The 23,371-nt window shown below is 40.2% G+C and overlaps 1 protein-coding gene across 7 annotated transcripts in view; it reads left to right on the top strand.

Moving 5' to 3' along the window:
• LPAR1 (lysophosphatidic acid receptor 1) overlaps nt 1-23,371 on the top strand; it is a 168,617-nt gene that overhangs the window by 97,398 nt on the left and 47,848 nt on the right. For all 7 annotated transcript variants that reach the window (XM_010808241.4, XM_005210511.5, XM_059888945.1 and 4 more), the window contains 1 exon segment: nt 1,435-2,182. In XM_010808241.4, coding sequence (XP_010806543.1) covers nt 1,435-2,182 — 748 coding nt within the window.

Raw genomic sequence — 23,371 nt, 5'->3', positions numbered from 1 at the left:
GATCAAAACTAGTGGTTAAAACTATATTTGCTTTAAAAAATTTATATTTGCTAGATTATTTATCAAATGCATTGCAAGATAAAAAGGTTGGTTGTGAGCTGTTTTCAAAAATTATTCTCCAATTTTAGGAGTCACAGGTACACTTAAGTCTTTAGGTAAGTTGATTTGGTGTGTAATTTTCTAGTTTCTCCTTCATGTTACTTCTTACTCTCTAATTTTATTGTAATAGTTTTATTGACTGCCTATATCATTCTGTTATAAACCTCCTCAATCCTTTTTGGATTCAATTAAGAGTTGAAGTAGTTAATAAGGAAATATATTCCAATTGAGGATGTTAAAAATAAGAAAACACATAATAAAACATTAGGACATCAGTCCTGGGTGTTCATTGGAAGGACTGATGTTGAAGCTGAAACTCCAATACTTTGGCCACCTCATACGAGGAGTTGACTCATTTGAAAAGACCCTGATGGTGGGAAAGATTGAGCGCAGGAGGAGAAGGGGATGACGGAGGATGAGATGGTTGGATGGCATCAACGACACAATGGCATAGGTTTGGGTGGACTCCAGGAGTTGGTGATTGACAGGGAGGCCTGGCGTGTTATGGTTCATGGGGTCACAAAGAGTCAGACACAACTGAGCAACTGAACTGAACTGAATCACTCATTATCATTTTAAAAGATATACTTTAGAAAAGTGTCCAAATAGCAACTGCTCTTTGAAGGTTACACTAGGTAATATATTTCTTATGTCCTCCAAAAAGAAAAAAGTTCTCAAACATAGATGCATTGATGAATGCTATTCTGGGGTAAGTAGTTGTGGGGATAGACAGTGCTGACCACAGGAATGTTGAACAGCAAACGCTGGCTTTGGGCAAAGAAGCTTTGATGCATAGTGACCTCTTTGAAGTGTTGGCACTGATAGTTCCTGTGGGGACTTGACGTTACAAGATGCCTGACACAGATTGAACATGCTATGTGAGAACAGAAATGCAGAGTAATAGGGCAATAATACCCTATCTGTAAACCAACTGTGTTTACAGATTCCCTAAATAACAGGTCAAAATAGACTGCACTATGATAAATATTCCAGTTGCAACACTCTTGCAAAATTCTCATCTGTCTCATGTATTTTAAGCACGATTTCTGGGTCGTGTGGCTTTTCTAGTAGACTTCAATGATGTGCAACCACCAAGCACAGACCTTGTCATTTATTTAACTCCAACTCTCTTTAATCTTGAGGACAGTAAAACTGTAAGAAATCTTGGGGTTTCAGCATAATCATAGAACATTACACAGAGTCAGATTTTCAGATTCTTTGCTTATGGCTTTTTGGGGGCCACATTTACCATAGAAGCCTTGCTTTATCTATACATCTTTAGATTTGGATCTGTGGTTTTTCGCTTTTTCTCATCTTTCTTCCTTTCTCTTTTAGTTCACAGCCATGAATGAGCCGCAGTGCTTCTACAATGAGTCCATCGCCTTCTTTTATAACCGGAGTGGAAAGTATCTTGCCACAGAATGGAACACAGTCAGCAAGCTGGTGATGGGGCTTGGAATCACCGTCTGTATCTTCATCATGTTGGCCAACCTCCTGGTCATGGTGGCGATCTATGTCAACCGCCGCTTCCACTTTCCTATTTATTACCTTATGGCGAATCTGGCTGCTGCGGACTTCTTTGCTGGGTTGGCCTACTTCTACCTAATGTTCAACACAGGGCCCAATACTCGGAGACTGACTGTCAGCACGTGGCTCCTGCGTCAGGGCCTCATTGACACCAGCCTGACGGCTTCCGTGGCCAACCTCCTGGCCATTGCAATTGAGAGGCACATTACAGTTTTCCGTATGCAGCTCCACACGCGGATGAGCAATCGGCGAGTGGTGGTGGTGATTGTGGTCATCTGGACCATGGCCATTGTTATGGGGGCTATCCCCAGTGTGGGCTGGAACTGCATCTGTGATATTGAAAATTGCTCCAACATGGCGCCCCTCTACAGCGACTCTTACTTGGTCTTCTGGGCCATTTTCAACTTGGTGACCTTTGTTGTCATGGTGGTTCTGTACGCTCATATCTTTGGCTATGTTCGCCAGAGGACTATGAGGATGTCTCGGCATAGTTCTGGACCCCGACGGAATCGGGATACCATGATGAGTCTTCTGAAGACCGTGGTCATTGTGCTTGGTGAGTTACTGTAAACAAACCAGATCAGTTCATGGTAGTGATAAAACAACAGTGTGAACATGCATGAGTGTGAGCATTCCATGCAGGAATTACAAGGGGACAAGGCATCTTTATAGCAAATGTTTATGGTAAAGTCAGCATCCCAGTCTTCCTAGAATTACAGAATTGGTCTCAGGGAAGTAATGTCTTAGTGATGTGATACAAATGATGATGATGGGGAAGATCTTATTGACAGGTTTGGCTATCGAGTATTGACAAACACCTGCTTTTGAAAGGTTTTATTACAGCCCAAATTATGGAACTTTTGTCCATCGTCTGTTTATTACAGATTCCCAGAAAGTATTTTTAGTCTCTTATGAATATTCTTTCATATATAGTCATTTTTATGAGTCTATTTCCTAATAAAACATCTTTCACATTCAGTCATTGCTACTGCATGCATATAGGTAATTATACCAAGATTTTTATATATTTATTGCACAAAATTGTTTAGAATTAATGCCATCTGTGACAGTCACCTTTATGAAAACTTATTTTTTTCCCATTAATTGTCTGTTTTTAATTGTTGTTTAGTTGCTAAGTCATGTCCGACTCTTTGCAACCCCATGAACTGCAGCATGCCAGGCTTCCCTGTCCTTCACTATCTATCTCCCAGGGTCTGCTCAAACTCATGTCCATTGAGCCTGTTTTTAGTGGTGAAAGTTAATTCATCTTTCAAGGTGAAAAACAAGGTTTTATTCTTTTATGTGATGTATACTGGAATAATTTTTGTCTTTAAATAACTTATTTTTCCTGGATGAAAAATTCATGGTTAGTGATCCAGAGGAATATATTTTTCATTTATGTTTTCAGAAAAGAGTTAAAGAACACCTCATAACTTCCAGGCCTTGTGTTGACTCCTGGAAATGTGTCTATGAAGAAGAAACACACAGAATATTTCTTTTGGAACTTGGGGGCCTATTTTAAAAGTTCATCCACTGAGCATTTTAAGTAATTACCCTCTGTAATTACATTTTCTCCATAGACTGTATTCAAGTTGCTGTTTCATCACATTAAATTTTTTTTTTTAATATTAAGCATTTCATCTTTCTCCATGAAAATTCAGTGGCAAGTTCCTGTATTGCCTTTTATTCCAGTTTGTAAAGCAGGGTTGAGTGGATGGAACCTGGGATTATGTGGATCCTCTGAAACGCTGGGAGCTACGTTAATTTTAGCTATGGGAAAGAGAGCCCTAATTATGGCTCCCAGGATAAAGACCAGGTCTCGGGATTGTCGACACAACTAAAGGCCTGACACTATGACTAACTGGCACATGTGGTACACATGACCTACCGAGGCCCCCATCACCTCAGATGTGAAATTATCTTTTTCCATCAAATAAAGTTCAATTGAAGTACAAAAATGGTTTCCATCTATGTTTAATTATCAACAAAAGCCCTGTGCTTTCCTGTGCTTCAGATATACATTCTCCATGGTAGGGATGAAACTTGTCTTTATTTACCATAGATGGTGTTTTTTTTAATTATTATTATTATTAAATAACATGAACTATTTCACTTCTGTATTGACTCAGGTATTCATTTACTGCTGATCTGAGTGTTGGTTGAAACTTTTCATATGCATACACTTTTTCTACTATTATCTCAAGTACTGCTCATAGTTCATAGAACGACCAACAGAAAATAACTCCTGAACTTGGACTATGAACCTGCCAAGTTCTTGCTTTAATTTTGACCTTTGTATAATGCCTAGCATTTTCCAGTGTGTAATATGCTCAATGATTCATATAAAGTTAACTTTTGGGCCTGATGGGGTGATTTTGCAGGTTAAATGAGAACTACTTTGAGGATTTATGAAGCAGCAGTTTCAGGGCACAATGGTCCTAAGTGGCCCTTCTGCCCCACCACACCAACCCCTAATGTGAAAGTAACAGATATCATGCTACCCTCTAAGGTTAAACTGGTGAACTCTACAAAGATTGAGTATATGTGGCTGCCTCTGAAATAAGTGGCACTATCTCTATAGGTATATGATGGAGGAAGTTTTAGAACATGGAAAATGTCAATCAGGGTGATAGGTGAAGAAACTTGGTGAGACAAGATAATGTATGGGATTGTAGTAGAAGAAGGAGAAATTTGAAAAGTGGACTTTAGACTTCTGGAGAAAAGGGGCAAGAATGGGAGAATAGGTAATTCATAACCCTAAACATTCTGGGGTTTTTATCAATATGGTGCCTGGATCCCATTCACACAACAACATACTCCCCTGCTTGAATTTTATGTAGTCATGATTGCCAAGAGATGAGTTGGTCTGTAGGAACAAAAATTCTAGTCTACTTGAAGCTCTTCTCATTGTAAATTAGGTTATTGACAATCAGGTATTTTTGTAGTACACATTTGGGTTTTTAATATGTCTTCTCTGCCAAATTGTCAACTTTGCAACTTTGGGCAGGGATTGTAATGATGTGTTATCCACTTTCTCCACATTTCCTCTTGTAGGATCTGGCGCAAAGTAGGTGCTTGTCAAGTAACTGTTGAATAAATGAATGTGGTGACAAAACCAAATTTCTGAGCCTTCAAAACTGAGGACCAGAAGAAGCCAGAGTGAATGTACTAAGTTGATGCCATTTGTTCAGTCGTGTGGCAGAAGCCAAGACTGGTTACATCCCTGTCACAATTTATGCCTTCCCATCAAATATTTACTACAGCTAGGAAAGTGACCACAGTGGCTGCTCAATAAATAATGCTTACCTTATTCATTTATTCTGGTGATGACTGGTTTGATTTAACTGTGTCAAACCTTTGGTTTGTATTTCACCATGTCAGAGTGACCTCTGGCTTTTAGACTTATTCAGTTCAATAAACCAATGTTTATTGGTTATTTATCCTTCAGTTAAAAGAATTTGTTGGTCGACAAGTCAAATTTCTAGGAGTCAACATAAAATAAAAGGGTCTTTGAGATTTATGATGGCAATACCAGGAGCAGTTTTGAAGCACAGGGTTGTGTATAAGCTGCTCTTGAGTGAGTATTGGATCTTAATAGTTTTATTTGTAAAACACATAGAGCATTTAAATCAGGTGCCAAGCTATACTGTGCCTTAGAAATGACTTTTTGTAAAGAGCATCCCTGAGAGTTTTCCTGGTACCATTATCTTATTTGTTATCTTCATTTTCCAGATTTGAAAACTGAGGCACAGGGACATTAGGTAATTTGCCCAAGGTCACACAGCTCGTTAAGTACAGGGACTAGGATATTTTCAGGCAGTCTGTTTCCAGAGCCCACGTGTTTTTCACCTCCATTCTATTCCTGCCTCTGTATTACCAACAACTACTGGAACATGCTAGATGGAGATACAAAGCTTGAGCAGCACTGTGCTGGTAAATCGAAACATTGTAATCCCGTTTGTTTCTGTTGATACTGCCTAGTTGCCTGTGCTCTATTTCCTGGGTAGAAGAAAGCTTTCAGGGAGCATGCCTTTCCTCCTTTTCCTTCTAATGATGATGCTTACGACTCTCATCTCATAGGCTCTTTTTCATTGTTTGGTGTTGGAGCGCCAGGCGCTGACTACTTCTGATTGAGGGAGTGTTTAGTTTAAGGTGTAGTTAACTTGAAGGTTCATTGTCCTAGCATGAGGTCATGTTATCCTTTCCCCAGGCTTGAATTCTCCCCCCTTGACATTTTACCAGAAATTCCTTTTGAGTCTGTTCCACAGTTGATTCAGAATGGCAGTCAAGTTCTTCCTTATTTGACCACAGTCTATCTGGAGTTATAAGTCCTTGCCTTTCTTGCTCTGTTCTTTGTGATGGAGACACGTCTGTTGGGGATAATTAGAGAAGAGGGAAACCAGGATTTGGAAAGAGAAAATAATGGTTATGGTGTGGAGGTTTTTGCATTGTAATCGTGGGAGAGAGTGAGGAACATAAAGCAAAATAAATCCAGGTGGAGCCTGTCTCTTTGGGGAAGAAGAGAGAGACACTGTTTTTCTAGTTGGATCCCTTCTGGCTTGAAATGATCACCACTGAAGCTAGACGACTGCTTATTACTGATGTACCCTGTCCCTTACACCAGGGAGAGCCCATTGTTTTCTTGTTACTGTGATGAAAGATAATTCAGCAAATACCTTATAAGCAAATCATCATGTACTTCTGTGTTCAATTTAATTCAACAAACATATTGTTGAGTTGTTAAATACGTACTAAGGGATAAAAAGATGAATAAGGTAAACACCATTTTTTAAAAATTGAGACAACATTGGTTTATAATATTATGTAAGTTTCATGTGTACAACAGTATATTTCTACAGCATGCTCACTACCAAACTTTTAGTTTCCATCTATCACCATACTGTTGATCTCTCTCATCCATTTCACCCTCCTCCCTACTCCTTCCCCTCTGGTAACCATTACTTTAATTCCACAATAAGTGAAATCATATATTTGTCTTTCTCTGGCTTACTCCACTTAGAATAATACACTCAAAGGTCCATCCAAGTTGTAAATGACAAAATTTCATCTTTTTTATAGCTGAGTAGGAAAATTCTGAAAGAGATGGGAATACCAGACCCCCTGACCTGCCTCTTGAGAAACCTGTATGCAGGCCAGGAAGCAAAAGTTAGAACTGGACACGGAACAACAGACTGGTTCCAAATAGGAAAAGGAGTACGTCAAGGTGGTATATTGTCACCTGCTTATTTAACTTACATGCAGAGTACATCATGAGAAACGCTGGGCTGGAAGAAGCACAAGCTGGAATCAAGATTGCTGGGAGAAATATCAATAACCTTAGATATGCAGATGACACCACCCTTATGGCAGAAAGTGAAGAGGAACTTAAAAAGCCTCCTGATGAAAGTGAAAGTGGAGAGTGAAAAAGTTGGCTTAAAGCTCAACATTCAGAAAACGAAGATCATGGCATCTGGTCCCATCACTTCATGGGAAATAGATGGGGAAACATTGGAAACAGTGTCAGACTTTATTTTTCTGGGCTCCAAAATCACTACAGATGGTGACTGCAGCCATGAAATTAAAAGATGCTTAACTCCTTGGAAGGAAAGTTATGACCAACCTAGATAGCATATTCAAAAGCAGAGACATTACTTTGCCAGCAAAGGTCCGTCTAGTCAAGGCTATGGTTTTTCCCGTGGTCATGTATGGATGCGAGAGTTGGACTGTGAACAAAGCTGAGTGCGGAAGAATTGATGCTTTTGAACTGTGGTGTTGGAGAAGACTCTTGAGAGTCCCTTGGACTGCAAGGAGATCCAACTAGTCCATTCTGAAGGAAATCAGCCCTGGGATTTCTTTGGAAGGAATGATGCTAAAGCTGAGAAACTCCAATACTTTGGCCACCTCATGTGAAGAGTTGACTCACTGGAAAAGACCCTGATGCTGGGAGGGATTGGGGGCAGGAGGAGAAGGGGACGACAGAAGATGAGATGGCTGGATGGCATCACTGACTCTATGGACGTGAGTCTGAGTGAACTCCGGGAGTTGGTGATGGACAGGGAGGCCTGGCATGCTGCGATTCATGGGGTCACAAAGAGTCGGACACGACTGAGCGACTGAAGTGAACTGAACTGAGTATTCCATTGTGTCTGATACTACATCTTCTTTATCCAGTCATCTGTTGATGGGCACTTGGATTGTTTTCATATCTTGCTATGTAAATAATGTTGTATTGAACATAGAGGTACATATATCTTTTAAAATTAGTGTCTTTTTATTCTTTGGATAAACACCCCAGAGTTGGATAACTGCATCATATGGTATTATACTTCTAATTTTTTGAGGAATCTCCACACTGTTTTTCATAGTGACTGTACCAATTTCCATTCCCACCAACAGTGTAAGAGGGTTCCCTTTTCTCCACATCTTCTCCAATACTTGTTCTTTCTTTCTTTTTGATAATAGTCATTCTAACAGGCAAGAGGTAATATCTTATTGTGGTTTTGATTTGCATTTCTCTAATAATTAGTGATCTGAACATCTTTTCATGTGTCTGTTGACTATCTGTCTTCTGGAAGAATGTCTGTTCAGCTCCTCTGCCCATTTTTAAATCAGACTTTATTGTTGTTGAGTTGTGTGGGTATTTTTTATATATTTTAGGTATTCACTCCTTATCAGATTTATCATTTGCAAGTATCTTCTACCATTCAGTAAAATGTTTTCATCCCTGGTGCCTCAGAGGGTTAAGTGTCTACCTGTAATGCAGGAGACCCAGGTTCGATCCCTGGATCACAAAGATCCCCTGGAGAAGGAAATGGCAACCCACTCCAGTATTCTTGCCTGGAGAATCCCATGGATGGAGGAGCCTGGAAGGCTACAGTCCCCGGGGTCGCTAAGAGTCGGACGTGACTGAGCAACTTCACTTTCTTTCTTTTTCTCTCTACCATTCAGTAGGTTGTCTTTTTGTATTGTTGATGGTTTCCTTTGCTGTGCAGAAGCATTTTAGTTTAATGTAGTCCTCCTTTTTAGTTTGATGTAATCCTACTTGTTTATTTTTGCTTTTATAATCCATTCTTTACTGAGCTTACAGTGTATTAGAGGAGGCTAAGAAAGAGTTGCAAAAGCAGTAGGGCCCACATGCTAGTTGATGTCTGGGCAGAGTGGAGGGAAAGGAGGGCTCCCAGAGGAGGCAGTGTTGAGTTCAATCTTGATGTATGTGGAGGAGTTTGTCTTCCTATAAGGTGGGGGTCGAGAAGAAGCTCAGCAAAAACTCCCCTCTGGGGAACTGGAAGTAGTTGGGTGTGATTACCATGTGGTGGGTATGCTGGATAGATTTTTGACTCAGAGTCAGCATAACATACTAAGGAGTTTCAGCCTTTAGGTGCTCAGAGGCACTGCAGGAGTCCCTGAGATAAAGAATACCAGTTCCTTGTAGGGATAACCATATAATTTATCGTCCAAACTGTGACCCTTTTGGTAGTGAGAAGAGGCACTAACTGGGACACCAGGACAACAGGCAGAAACCAAGACTAGTCTGGTCAAGCCAGACTACGGTGGCCCTCTTTCCAGACCGTGCTTTCTGTTTGTTTATATTCCTTTTAGGTTTTCTTTTGGCTTTTTAAATGTAGAGCTTGACATTGGCCTTGTTCCACTGTGTAAGGATAGTAGAGAACAACTTCTCCTTTTTTTTTTTTAATATAGCAAGGACTGTCCAGATTTAGAATTAAGACTGAGTGACTTCACTTTCACTTTTCACGTTCATGCATTGGAGAAGGAAATGGCAACCCACTCCAGTGTTCTTGCCTGGAGAATCCCAGGAATGGGGGAGCCTGGTGGGCTGCCGCCTATGGGGTCGCACAGAGTCGGACACAACTGAAGCGACTTAGCAGCAGCAGCAGAGCTGAAAACAAAAATCACACTATGTCTTTAAAAAAATCACACTATCCAACTTCCTAATCTTACAAATAAAGAGACTGAAGCCCCCAAGTTAATTGAGAAATTTAAGTCTGTGTTAGCTGGTGGCTCAAACCAAGAAGTGGGCTCACTCCCAGTTAGGTGCTGTTCCCCCTGCCGAGGCCTCCAGCTTATTCATTTCCACCCACGCTTTCCATCATTTTCTTGCTTGTGAACATCAGCATGTATTTATGTGGCTACCCAGGGTTAGGTGTAAACAGTGTGGCTATAAAGGTACCTGGAACCCACAGAAAGGGTCCTCTTGAATTTGGCTTTATTATAAACAACTGGTGATCTCTGAAATGAAGTGTTAACAAGAGTCATTGGAAACTGAATTACTAGCACATCATGTAGTTTTTACACATATTACCCTCCTGTTTGCTTTATTAAGGAGAGCATTGTATTAGTTTCTCGTTTATCTTGGTTTTTATTGTTTATATTTTCCTGTGTGTGTATGTGTTTCCCCACTTACATTCATTGAGGCAGGATGCCTCTGGAATCTAATCCTGACTCTTGTTATTAACTGTCTGGGTGATTCTGGGCAGGTCACTTTCTGCAGGATGGAGGTGGCTGATTTGATTTCCAAGGTAATTTCGAGTTCTACTTAGAAATACACATTCAAATGATAAGGGCATACCTCCTGTGGATCGGCCATGTAGAATTTTCTATTGGAAAACACAGAGCTAGAATTGATGTAAAAGCAAGGAATTATGATTTTTTTTCATATCAGCTTTATTTTTTTTGTTTGTTTTTTTTTTTTTATTCTTCCAATTTTATTTTATTTTTAAACTTTACATAATTGTATTAGTTTTGCCAAATATCAAAATGAATCCGCCACAGGTATACATGTGTAGGTGTACTCTGCCCCATTAAAGGGGATGGTACGCCTATAGGGGAGAGGCTCAAAGAAATGAATTTTTAAAACACGACTCTGCAGTAGAGAACTGTGCAGCAAGAAGGGAAGGTTTCCCAGTTAGTCCTGTCAGGGAAGGGACTGGACACAGGAGCCTCTTATTCCCTGGCCACAGGTGACGTACTGCATATCCTGTTGCCCTGAAGAGGAACCAGAGCTACCCTGAGTCTCCTCAGGTCCCTGTGGCGTCCCTGTTAAGGCCCCTTTGAGGAAGGGCCTGGGAGGCCATTCATGAGAGCCTCCGTTGTTGGGTCAGCCACGGGCTGGTTGGCACCATGGGTGTGGTCAGGAGAGAGTCCCCGCGGAAGCCCCACAGCGCTGCCCAGACCCCAAATCCTGGGCCCGGTCAAACACAAAAACAACTTTCAAATACCAGCTCTTTGTACCCTTTTGTTGCCCAAATCCATTCAAATATTTTTACTCATAAGAAACTTTTAAAACAGAAACAGAAAACAAAAATACCGCATGAACCTAACAGAGTTCCTTCTGAGGTGTGGACACAGCAGGCAGAACATGAAGCTCTGTCTTATTTTAGGTTTGATGAGAGTGATTCAGACCGCATCTGGCTGAGACGCCTGTCAGTCCAGAATGAAGGTTACCCAGTCATTTGTCCTTATCCTTAAAGGTCATAAAAGATGCAAAGGTTTCCTGAAGGAATTGTGGTAGCCCCTGGGAATCACTGTTGCTTGGGGCTTGAGAGCTTTGTTTTGGAATAAAATAGGCCAGAGTTTAGAATTTGAATCCCCACTCCTCACTTTTTAGTTTCATGGCCTTGAGAAAATGACTGAACTCTGAGCCTCAGTTTCAGAATTAACTAACATAGGGATAGTAGGGCCTTTCTGTAATTAAGTGACCATGAGCACTAGAATGAGAATTTCTATAAAGAACACTTAGCACAGGATCTGGCTAATGTACAACACTGTTATTGTCATTACCATTAGGTCTTGTCTGCATGTGTATTTTCTGCCCTTATCCCCGCCCTGCCATTTCCCTCTTCTCTCTGAGGTTCCCCTCTCATCTATACACCAGCGTACATACAATACTGGATTTGGTGGCTGTGATGGTGCTTCATTTCTAAGACATGGCATAAGGATATTGTTATAAGGTTTAGCAGCTGTTAGCTCTAATAACAGACTGTAAATTTTATTCTAAGTGGCCTTTGCTTTTCCAGAGATACATCTGTACTTCAGGGTTGCCTGCATCTTATTTGTTGAGCCTCAGGCTCTATGTATGAAAAGTCCTGCTAGCCCCAGAAGAAATGACAGTTTTGCCTGGTAACCCTCTGGATATCTCCAGATTAAATAGTTAAATAGTGTTGACTATTAAAATGAGTTTTTAAATAGAACAGGCCATTTTGTCAACTTCTCTTAAGAAGGGTCATCAGCTCCTTCCGGTGGACCTGTCATGCTCAGGGCACAGCTGGCCACTGTGCATTGTTTAGGGCCCTGTTCTATTTTTTTCTGATCCACAATGAAAGACCGTGTCTGACATAAATGAAAGAAATGGCAAGTGGACAGGGTCATGAGTCCTTATTGCTGTTCCCCAACTTAATGTGTGACCACTTCCGATTCCTTTAGTCTGGGTCCCATGACTGTCCACCTAGAAAGGAAAAGATACTTATCTCTTCTTCTAATCTCTCACTGCTGCTTCATCTGTTTCTGGAATATTGTTATGGGAATTCAGTGATCGCAAGGCTTTATCTTATTTCCCATCTCTGGAACAGGGCCTAGCACTTGGAAAAGTCTAGATATTTATTGAATGAATAAATGAACCATATCTTTTTTTCTGGGTGGAGTTTTATAGGTTCCCTAGTAACAATAGAATCACACCTGTGTTGCTTGAAAGTGAAAGTATTAGTCACTCAGTCCTGTCCTACTCTTTGTGACTCCATGGACCTCTGCCAGGATCCTCTGTTCATGGGATTCTCTAGGCAAGAATACGGAATGGGTTGCCATTCACTTCTCCAAAGGATCTTCCCCACCCAGGGATGGAACCTGGGTCTCCTGCACTGCCTTACCGTCTGAGCCACCAGAGAAGCCCATTGCTTGAAATTTAATGGAATTTAATACTGAGTCTCATTGAAAAGAATATTTGTTAAAAGATAGTTATCATTAGGCAGTTCCACATCCTGCCTGTCCATGACATTTCTTTAGGTTAAGTTCTAGTATAAGCTTGTAAATAATAGTTTATTTTGTTAATAAACGTATATGAAATGTCTACTTGGGCCTTTGTTAAGTAGTAGGGATGCCGGAGAAGGCAATGGCACCCTACTCCAGTACTCTTGCCTGGAAAATCCCATGGATGGAGGAGCCTGGAAGGCTGCAGTCCATGGGGTCGCTAAGAGTTGGACACGACTGAGCAACTTCACTTTCACTTTCCACTTTCATGCATTGGAGAAAGAAATGGCAACCCACTCCAGTGTTCTTGCCTGGAGAATCCCAGGGACGGGGGAGACTGATGGGCTGCTGTCTCTGGGGTCGCAGAGTCGGACACGACTGAAGCGACTTAGCAGCAGCAGTAGCAGCAGGGATGCAGAGGTCAATGAAAATATGGATTCTGTTCTCAAGGAACCCTTATTATTTAGGAGCTCATAATATATAATTTAAATAAAGACAATATAATTTGGTAAATAAAATATGAAAAGTGCTGTGGGAGTGCTGATGTCTCATCAGGCAAAATCAGGAAACTTTATGATGAAGGGGTTAGAGGGGTAACATCTTGGGTGATGTTATTCATGTTCTCCATGTGGACCCAGAAAAGGAATGACTTCTATTAGGTATTCTGTACACTCTGAATTGAATTAAGTGTTGTTACTTCCCCATACTGCAATTATTACGTTGCTTAGATATGGAAATAACCCCTGTTCAGCTTTTGTGGGAGGGGAAGCTTGTTTGATTTTAAGACATTGTGCTTATAATTTTATTCCCTGCATCTTGCACTATATGATTCATTTTTTGAGTTGACTGTACTTAATCAGATTCACATTAAATTGATTATGAAGTAAATGAGTTTGAATGGTTACTAAGCTATAAGGAAAGGGCTATTTCTGTGTGTGCAAATTAACAATTTGTATAAAGTAAGAAGGGCTCTGTAGTGACATGCATGTTTTAGGACTTGAAAGGTCATTGCCCGGAGATGTGGACACCTACACTTATGATAAGTGTAGAGATGAAAGTTGCCAAATTTAGCAAATAAAAATAATTGCACAGGCATACTTACACTAACAAAAGTATTCCCTGTTTGTCTGAAATTCAGTTGGCATTTTGTATTTTATCTCAATCCCAGTACACATAGCATTCAATGGGAAATAAAGTGTTTTAGATGGCAATCAACCCTCTATACATAGGTGTTTTTTTTTTTTTTTTCTTTGTACTACAGGTTTACCTGTGCCCTGGAGGTCAGTTTAAGTGCACAGGGATTTCACTTATTTAATATTTCTGATTTTCATTTGGAGTTGTCTGGAAATAAAGGGACGTCTCTGGTTTATAGAATCTTATACTTGTTTCTCTGAAATTATGTTTATGAAAATACCTCCAGTTCAAAATGAAACTCGTCTCTCCTTTTGCATATACTTTGTCGTGTTCTTTGAACAATGTGTTTTTCCATAGAAATAACCTTTTTTTTCTTGTGTCTGTACCTTTGGTTTTTTTTTTTTCCTTTAAGCCCTAAGCTAGAGCCTTATGCTCCAAGAAGCTACTTTTTATTCATGTATTTTAGTGAAGATGATACTGTCTAGACTAAGTGTGGTCACGGCTTTACTTAAACCCTGGCTGGTCTTCTCCGCCCATAGAGGAGTTATTATAATGATCCAAAGCAAATACAAAGTTCTAAGAGGGTGACAGAGCAATAACAGGGTCTTTTTGAAGAAGTGGGATTTAGTCTGGCATCGGGAGACTGGAAATTCATGGCTTCACCTATTTATCCTGCCCAAGTAGACTTTTTGTTGACACAAAGAGCACTGCATTTTAAGTAGGGTTTTCCATGAGTTCATTCTAAATGGGTATTTCTCCACTTCAGAAAGCTTCTCTTCATGTGGCAGTCAGGGATTCGTTTGCTTGAGTTATTTTCCTTTCTCAGGGGAGGTGGGGAGAGAGAAGACAGTCGCTCAGGAGTCCAGCCTTATAGGACCTGCCCAGGAAACTGACCGAGGTGGAAAGCTGACAAGCGTTTGCATTTGCTGTGGCCAGCGAGTGATTCACCCATGATTTGCTGAAGGGATTTGCTTTGCTAACCTTGCTGAGCACGTGATACCCGGGAATGCTCCTTTGTATAATTGCCCCAGATCCAGAGGAGAAGCCTAGCCATAAATCGAAGCGCTGGAATCTGAGTTTCTGAACGAAAACAGGGGAGGCCTGTATTTGGACATCCTGCAAAGGCCATATATAATGATCAAATAAACAAGAGTTGTAGAGATTAGAGCACTAGCTTTATTTAATTTGGCAAATTCTTATGTCTTGGGAAAAATGAAGATGTTTTCATTAAAAAACACTATTTCTAAGCCCCTTGCTAACTCTAACGTACTCTGATGTATCTACAAACACTAAATGCCATATACATCAAATTAGAATACTAAGTCTGACTGTAGTATAGATACTTACATTGCTGTGCTAAGATAGTAAAGTTGATATAATTTCATAATGAAATTTCTTAATATTTTAGTTTAATCTGAATTGGTTCTACAGCTTTTAAGGCCAGAACTCTATCACTACAGCATACATACATTTGAAAGACATGAGAAGCAGGAACAGAATAAAATTGAAAATAGAATTTGAAAATGCATTCATTTATATATCTTGATTTGTCTATAATGTATCGAATAGTAAATGATTTATTGCTGTTATATTACAATGTGGTGTATGGTCAATGTAGTGTCCCTTTGCAGCTGTTGGTTTACAAGATTAATAATGCTGTGTGTAGCTTTATTTCTAGGTAGCTTTACCCATTGTTTTGATCCAGTCATGACATTTTCATCCTATCTTTGTGACTATAGATATTTAAATCACAATTAGAGTGACATTCAATTTTGATTGAGAAAATATTTTCTAGAGCATATATTAGTCTGTTAATCCCTTCAACAACTTACTATATAGCACAGTAAAACATTTCTAGTTTGTTACATTTTTCCAGATTTAGTTTAACTGAAGTTTTCATGAGAAATTTTTTTGTATAGATTGTAGAGTGAAAACTTACCCATTGGTTTTTGGGGAACAAACCAGATTATAACAAACTTCCTACCATTGTGAGTTTTCATTCTTCTTCTCACATTTACTTTGCTTTGGCATTATTTTACAGCTAAGTTTTATTTTTAAAAAATTGATATTTTTTGGTTTTAAGATGTAATAGATTTTGTGTAGTTTGGCTGTTCATTTTATTTTTAATTAACTTTTATACCAATTTAAAATTTTCAAAGGTCAATATTTATAGTTTTGACAGTTTCTTAAAAAAAAATGGAGATAATAATAATGGTTAACATTTGAGTGCTTACTAGTCATTGACTCATTAAGTCCAACTCAGTTCAGTTCAGGCGCTCAGTCGTATCCGACTCTTTGCGACCCCATGGACTACAGCACGCCAGGCCTCCCTGTCCATTACCAACTCCCGGAGTTTACTCAAACTCATGTCCATTGAGTCAGTGATGCCATTCAACCATCTCATCCTCTGTCGTCCCCTTCTCCTCCGCCTTTAATCTTTCCCAGCATCAGGGCCTTTTCAAATGAGTCAGTTCTTCACATCAGGTGGCCAAAGTATTGGAGTTTTAGCTTCATCATCAGTCCTTCCAATGAATATTCAGGACTGATTTCCTTTAGGATGGACTGGTTGGATCTCCTTGCAGTCCAAGGGACTCTCAAGAGTCTTCTCCAGCACCACAGTTCAAAAGCATCAATTCTTCAGTGCCTAACTTTCTTTATAGTCCAACTCTCACATCCATATATGACTACTGGAAAAGCCATAGCTTTGACTAGATGGGCCTTTGTTGGCAAAGTAATGTCTGCTTTTTAATATGCTGTCTAGGTTGGTCTAACTTTTCTTCCAAGGAGCAAGCATCTTTTAATTTCATGGCTGAAGTCACCATCTGCAGTGATTTTGGAGCCCCCCCAAATAAAGCCTATCACTGTTTCCACTGTTTGCCCATCTGTTTGCCATGAAGTGATGGGACCAGATGCCATGATCTTAGTTTTCTGAATGTTGAGTTTTAAGCCAACTTTTTCACTCTTTCATTATCATCAAGAGGCTCTTCAGTTCTTCTTCACTTTCTGCTATAAGTGTGGTGTCATCTGCATATCTGAAGTTATTGATATTTATCCCAGAAATCTTGATTCCAGCTTGTGCTTCTTCTAGCCTAGCGTTTCTCATGATGTACTCTGCGTATAAGTTAAATAAGTAGGGTGACAATATACAGCCTTGACGTACTCCTTTTCCTATTTGGAACCCGTCTGTTGTTCCATGTCCAGTTCTAACTGTTGCTTCCTGACCTGCACACAGGTTTCTTAAGAGGCAGGTCAGGTGGTCTACTTTGCTCAAATCTGTATTATATAAAAATTTAAGGAAGCATCTTAAACTCTGAATTTCTGTTCCCTCTTACCCCAGATACAGATACTAATATTGTTTAATAATCTTATATGATAGTGCCTATGGAAGTGTCACATAAATGTTAGCTATGAATGTTTTTGCAGCTGCTACTTTTAGAGCACTAATGAAGAAAAATAAAAGTTTGGACTGCTAAGCATGAAATGTGATGCAGTGTGATTGGAAAGGCATTAACTATATTCTTTCTCTAGATTTGCCACTCACTGATTGGTGTGACTTTGGGCAACCCACTTAACCTTTATGACAGTTTCTTCATCTGCTGCATGAAGGGCTCTGCTACATCTGTGTTTCTCCAGGTGTGGCCAAGGACCACCTGCATCTGAATCACCTAGGTTGCTTATGTGCTGGTTCTTGGACCTGAAGCATAATCTTTGTGTTGGCTTCCAGGCATCCATAGTTCAGTCATGAGTGAGTGAAATGGAACTCCCTCTGTGGTGTCTGACTCTTTGTGACCCCACGTACTGTAGCTTTCAAGGCTTCTCTGTCCATGGAACTCTCCAAGCAAGAATACTAGAGTGGATTGCCGTTTCCTTCTTCAGGGGATCTTCCAACCCAGGGGTCAAACCTGGAGCTCCCGCATTGCAGGCAGATTCTTTATCATCTGAGCTACCAGGGAAGCCCCTGGCATTGAATCTGTCTATTCTCATTTCTAAGCTCTGTTTTTCACATTTCTACCAAAGTGAACACATGCTTGGTATCATTTAAATAGTGAGGACCTGTGATCACCCTCACACACAAGTGTCTGTACACCTGCCTTATAAGAGGATGAAGAGAAAAGGTAAAGAAAGGTGGAGGTAGGAAGAAAACACAGTGCTGCTCTTGCTGCTGCTGCTGCTGCTGCTGCTGCTAAGTCGCTTCAGTCGTGTCTGACTCTGTGCGACCCCATAGACAGCAGCCCACCAGGCTCCCCCGTCCCTGGGATTCTCCAGGCAAGAACACTGGAGTGGGTTGCCATTTCCTTCTCCAATGCATGAAAGTGAAATGTGAAAGGGAAGTGGCTCAGTCGTGTCCGACTCTTAGCGACCCCATGGACTGCAGCCCACCAGGCTCCTCCGTCCATGGGATTTTCCAGGCAGGAGTACTGGAGTGGGGTGCCATTGCCTTCTCCAAACACAGTACTAGTAAGGTAAAATTCTTGACTCTTGAAGAGCTTATTATTAAAGACAATTGATGTTTTACACTGAAAAGACTTTCCTCTTGACGTTACTGAGCTCTGTTTCCCATTGATGATTGGGGAGAGCATTATTTACCACTCTCCCCTGAACTGGGGACATTTCTGTGAGTTAGTAGGTGTTAATGTGCTTAGAAAATGCTTGCTGGCACATGTTACAGTGAACATAAAGATCTCATGCCTTACCTGTTGTTCTGCTTTCATCAAAGTGCCACCTTTGACCAGTAGCCATTGGTCTTTTGAAATTGTTTTCTTGGAATGGTCATCCTTTGGTGCCATTTGCCCTGTTTTATAGACATAAATAATCGCTAGTGGCATTTCCCCAATGTCTGCCCATAGAAATGAAACTGAGTATCCTATATGGGAACTCAACCCATTACTGTGGTTTGTTTATTCATCCATCCATTCATCTCTTAATTGCTCATTTAACCAATGAATGTAGAATCCTGGTGTGGGGTGAGACTATAAATTATGGCATCAGAGCCTCTTCCAAAGCCAGGGTTGGGTTGTCTGTACAGTAGTAATGATATGTGGTCTTTCAGCAGGGAACATTCTTATCTCCCAAGAGGACATATAGATGGACTGTTATATAAATTGAGCCAAAATCTGGTAAAAAGCTATATTTTAGGGTGCCACCCACTATATCTAGTTCTTTTTCCTTTGTTTCCATAAAGAACACTGTATCAATGTGCGAACCAGTTCAGTTCAAGTGACATCCATTGCCTCTTATGTGTTGGGATAACAAATACCAAAATGTATAATCCTTAGTCATTTACAAGTATGACTAAATTACAAGGCAGAACGGGAATAAGGCTTAGGACAGATACAGTTACAAAGCAAATATGACCCAGCCATCCTAAAGCATGAAATCTGATAGGAAAGATGCCACATGTACATAGATGATTATTATAAAAGGCAAGAGATGACAAAAATACCCCCAAAATAAGTTTGAATAAAGCTTTTTGGCAATGTAGAGGAGAGAGAGAATCCCATCAGTAGTATAATCAGGAAAACTATGTTAATGACTTTTTTGAGTTGAGTGTTGAATCGTGGGTGATGTTCGAGGAGTGAGGTGATCTGTTAGACTGCATTTACCGTCTTAAGTGAGCTTCCCTGGTGGCTCAGACGATAAAGAATCTGCCTGCAATGCAGGAGACCTGGGTTTCAATCCTTGGGTCAGGAAGATCCGCTGGAAAAGGGAATGGCTACACCCCGCAATATTCCTGCCTGGAGAATTCCGTAGACAGAGGAGCCTGGCAGGCTACCGTGCATAGGCTTGCAAAGAGTTGGAGGCGACTAACACTTTCACTTTTCACCCTCTTTCTAAATCCTGTTTTAATAATAATTTTGTTTACCATAGTAATACATTTATTAAGGGGGAAAGTGGCAAAATTAAGAACTTTAAGTAATAAAAATTAAGAAAATTTAGAATTCTAAACTATTCAGAGAACCAAAATATTAAAATGAATATGCTGTTTCTTTCCAGTCCTTTGTTCTGATGAATACTGTACAATTGGAATCATATGGTACATACACTTTGTTGTATGATGTTTAAAAGTAGTGTGCATGTTACCATGCCAACAAGTAATCTTTGAAAAAATGAGTTTTCTTCACAAATTTCAGTACATCCAAATGATATAATCATTGGGTATTTAGGTTTTCTTCTCTTTCTCTGCTATTTCAAATAACATTGAGATAAATATTATCTAATAGAAATTTCTGCTTTCTTCACTGAGACTCTGCTATTTAATGTTCTCTAGAAAGTTTGTACCAATTTATGCTCTTTAACACAAGGGGATAAGACTGTTTTGTTACATTCATGCCAATATTGGGTGACTTTTTTTCCTCTCTTAATGGTGTCATATTTTTACCATTGACAGTGTTTCTATTTGTGAGGCTGGATATTAACAAACCTCTAAAAGAGATGGAATCTTTTTCTGGGACTTAGAAACTAAGAATAAACAAAAATAGAAATGCCTTTGCTGCTACTGCTGCTAAGTTACTTCAGTTGTGTCCGACTCTGTGCGACCCCATAGACGGCAGCCCACTGGCTTCCCCATCCCTGGGATTCTCCAGGCAAGAACACGGGAGTGGGTTGCCATTTCCTTCTCCAATGCATGCATGCATGCTAAGTCGCTTCAGCCATGTCTGACTCTGTGCAACCCCATGGACAGCAGCCCACCAGGCTCCTCTGTCTACAGGATTCTCCAGGCAAGAATACTGGAGTGGGTTGTCATTTTCTTCTCCAAGAAATGTCTTTAGCTCCATTTAAATATATGCACTACTTTGAAGTACTTTATCCTATGTAAAAGTCTAAAACGGATTTATTTCTTTAGAGACCTAAAGGCCTGACAGCTGAACAGTATAGCACAGGGGCTAACAAGTGTTATCTCTGAGGTGCACTGCCTGGGTTCTAATCCTGACCCTCCTTTGTACCAGCAGAGTTCATTTAAGCAACCTACTCAGTTGCTCCAAGTTTTCATTTCCTTGTCTGTATGACGAGAGGCAGGGCAGAAACAGTAAAACCTCAAAAAAATTAAGTAAGATTATTATATAAGACGCCAGGCGTGTAAGGACTTGGTAGATACTATTATGTAATACATAACATGGTGTTTTCATTGAATATTGCTGTGTTGAAACCTAAAGTCCCTGGATTAATCCTCACGTTGTAAATCTTCATTCTGATGTGAGAAGAAGGGGCAGCCCAGAAGGATCAAGACCCATCATGCTTTCGGGATTCAGGGGGACAGGTTTTCCTTGTCAGAGGATCCCAAAGGACTCTGCAGACAGAAACACAACTTTCTTCTGAGCTCCCCCACATTTCTGTCTTCCCTGCACCACTCTAATCCCTATTGCAGATGCTCCCATAATCCCTCAGTGCCCTTCTTGTCTCAGTTATTTTTTCATAGTGCTTTTAGGCCGAAAGAAGTACATTTATTAAGTGGTTTAATCAACTTAATAAGTAGGTAGGTCCTGATGAATGAGTAGCCATTTCATAAACCAAAGCAAAAACACATACTCTGAAAGGATGAAAATCATTTTTTGTTAATTCTTAACAGCAGTGACTGAGAGATGTGATTGCTTTGTTGGGCACCGTGCAGCTCATTAGAACCTGATTGGTCCTGGCCGCTGCCATCCTCATTTCTTGTTCCACACTGAGTTTTGGGCAATACTTGATTTTTAACATAGTATACAAACTGCCAAGACACAATGTCACGGAAAGGAATGCAATGCCATCTAATGCTGAAACTGTGAACTACTTCAAGCTAGTGGTTCACATGGTTTCTGACTCTCTATATCTTATCTATCTATCTATAAAGGGGAGGGAAACAGTGACATTTGACATATTTCTGTATCTATCTGTCTGCCTGTCTGTCTACCTGGCTGTGTTCTTCTAAATCAACTGGAACCCTAAGGTGCCTCTGGGCACAGTTTGGGAACCAGTGTGTGTTAGTCTGACATGCGTTAGCCGCTCAGTCGTGTCCAACTCTTTGTGACCCCACGGACTATAGCCCGCCAGGCTCCTCTCTCCGTGGAATTGTCCAGGCCAGAATACCAAAATGGGTTGCCCTTTCCTTCTCCAGGACATCTTCCCAACCCAGGGATCGAACCCTGGGTCCCCTGTGTTGCAGATAGATAGTTTACCGCCTGAGCTACTAGGGAAGCCCAGAGCCCTGCTGTATTCCTACTTTCTGGATTTACTTCAGTTTTATTTATTTTTTTGTTTTGTTTTGGCTACTCACTTTCTCTTGTTCTCTGGTTCCTGTTTCTGTTTGGTTCTTGGTTCTAGCTGTCCCATTTCCTTCCTGTTTGCCCAGAGCCTCTCTCCACCTAGTCTCCATCAGGCATTGTGAACCTTTACAGTCCTAGAGGTAGCCTGGGCGGTCCTCGTGTGGTTTTGTTCTGGCTGTGGACCAGTCACGGTGCTTGCGATCTCACGGGACTCCTTCATTTCACAATTTCAGGGAGCTTCTTTCCTCCACAGGCCGTACAAGTGGAGGGCGAGTATTGGGTCGTGTCTTTGGGTGTCCCTCTGTGGCTATCTCCCTGTGGTGTGGGTGGGCACGCTCTCCTACCCAGACCTCCCAGTTCTTATAGCAACAAAGACCTGGCCAGGCCACACCTCATTGTCCCTGTTCTCGTCATGTCAATCCAGAAAACGCATCTGACGCAAATGAGTGGTTAACTGTGGTCTCTGGATTAGACCTCCTGCTTTTGTATTCTAGGTTACCACTTAACTGCTCAATTTCCTGAAACTTTAGATTCCTCATCTGTAAAATGGAGATTAATAATAGGACTTACTTTGTATGAAAAATGAGAAAATGAAGTGAAGTAAGATCTGGTGCCTCTTAGCACCATGCCTGACCTTAATAAGTGTTATTAAAGCACTTAATAAATGTTAACTGTTACTATTTTTTTTTCTGACAGTAACTATAAAATTTACTTTCAAGTATTCTGACTTTTGTTAGGAATAAAGAAACAAGCCATTCATTTTAAAATTTAATATCTTTTTACCAGTCAATGAAAAGGAAGTCAATATTAAAATGAAAAAATAATCTTACACTCACATTTGATTTATATAATTAAAGTACGCTAAATAGTAATCTAAAGATTTTCATGACATAATAGGTTTATACTTTATGCATTTGACATTTTGCCTGTTTTAGAAATGATAAAACTGAGGCTCAAGAGATTATGTGAATTGCTGAAGATAATCCAACATTTGCTGGAACCCACACCCAAACTCCAGATTTGTAATTTCAGTGCCAGTGCTCCTTACTTTATTGTTTCCTTTAATATTTAAAATGTTAAAAGCCAGAGAGGAAGGAAGGAAGGAAAGGAAAACAAAGAAAAAGAAAGACTGTTATTCTCTCTGATTTTTCTAAGCGATGAAAATTTGCTGTTTTTGCTGTTTCTAGTACATTCGTTACAGTAGTTTTAATTTAGTGTAGAAGAATCACAAGTTTGAGGGAAAAAAATATTGCCAGTGCTTCATTAGAAACAAATCTGAGAAATGTATAAAGATGGTAACGATGACCCTGTATGCGAGACAGCAAAAAAGAGACAGTCTTTTGGACTCTGTGGGAGAAGGCGAGGGTGGGATGATTTGCGAGAATAGCATT

Source organism: Bos taurus, chromosome 8 (genome assembly GCF_002263795.3).
Source record: "Bos taurus isolate L1 Dominette 01449 registration number 42190680 breed Hereford chromosome 8, ARS-UCD2.0, whole genome shotgun sequence".
Lineage (NCBI taxonomy): Eukaryota > Metazoa > Chordata > Mammalia > Artiodactyla > Bovidae > Bos > Bos taurus.
This window is presented reverse-complemented; position numbering and strand designations above follow the sequence as displayed.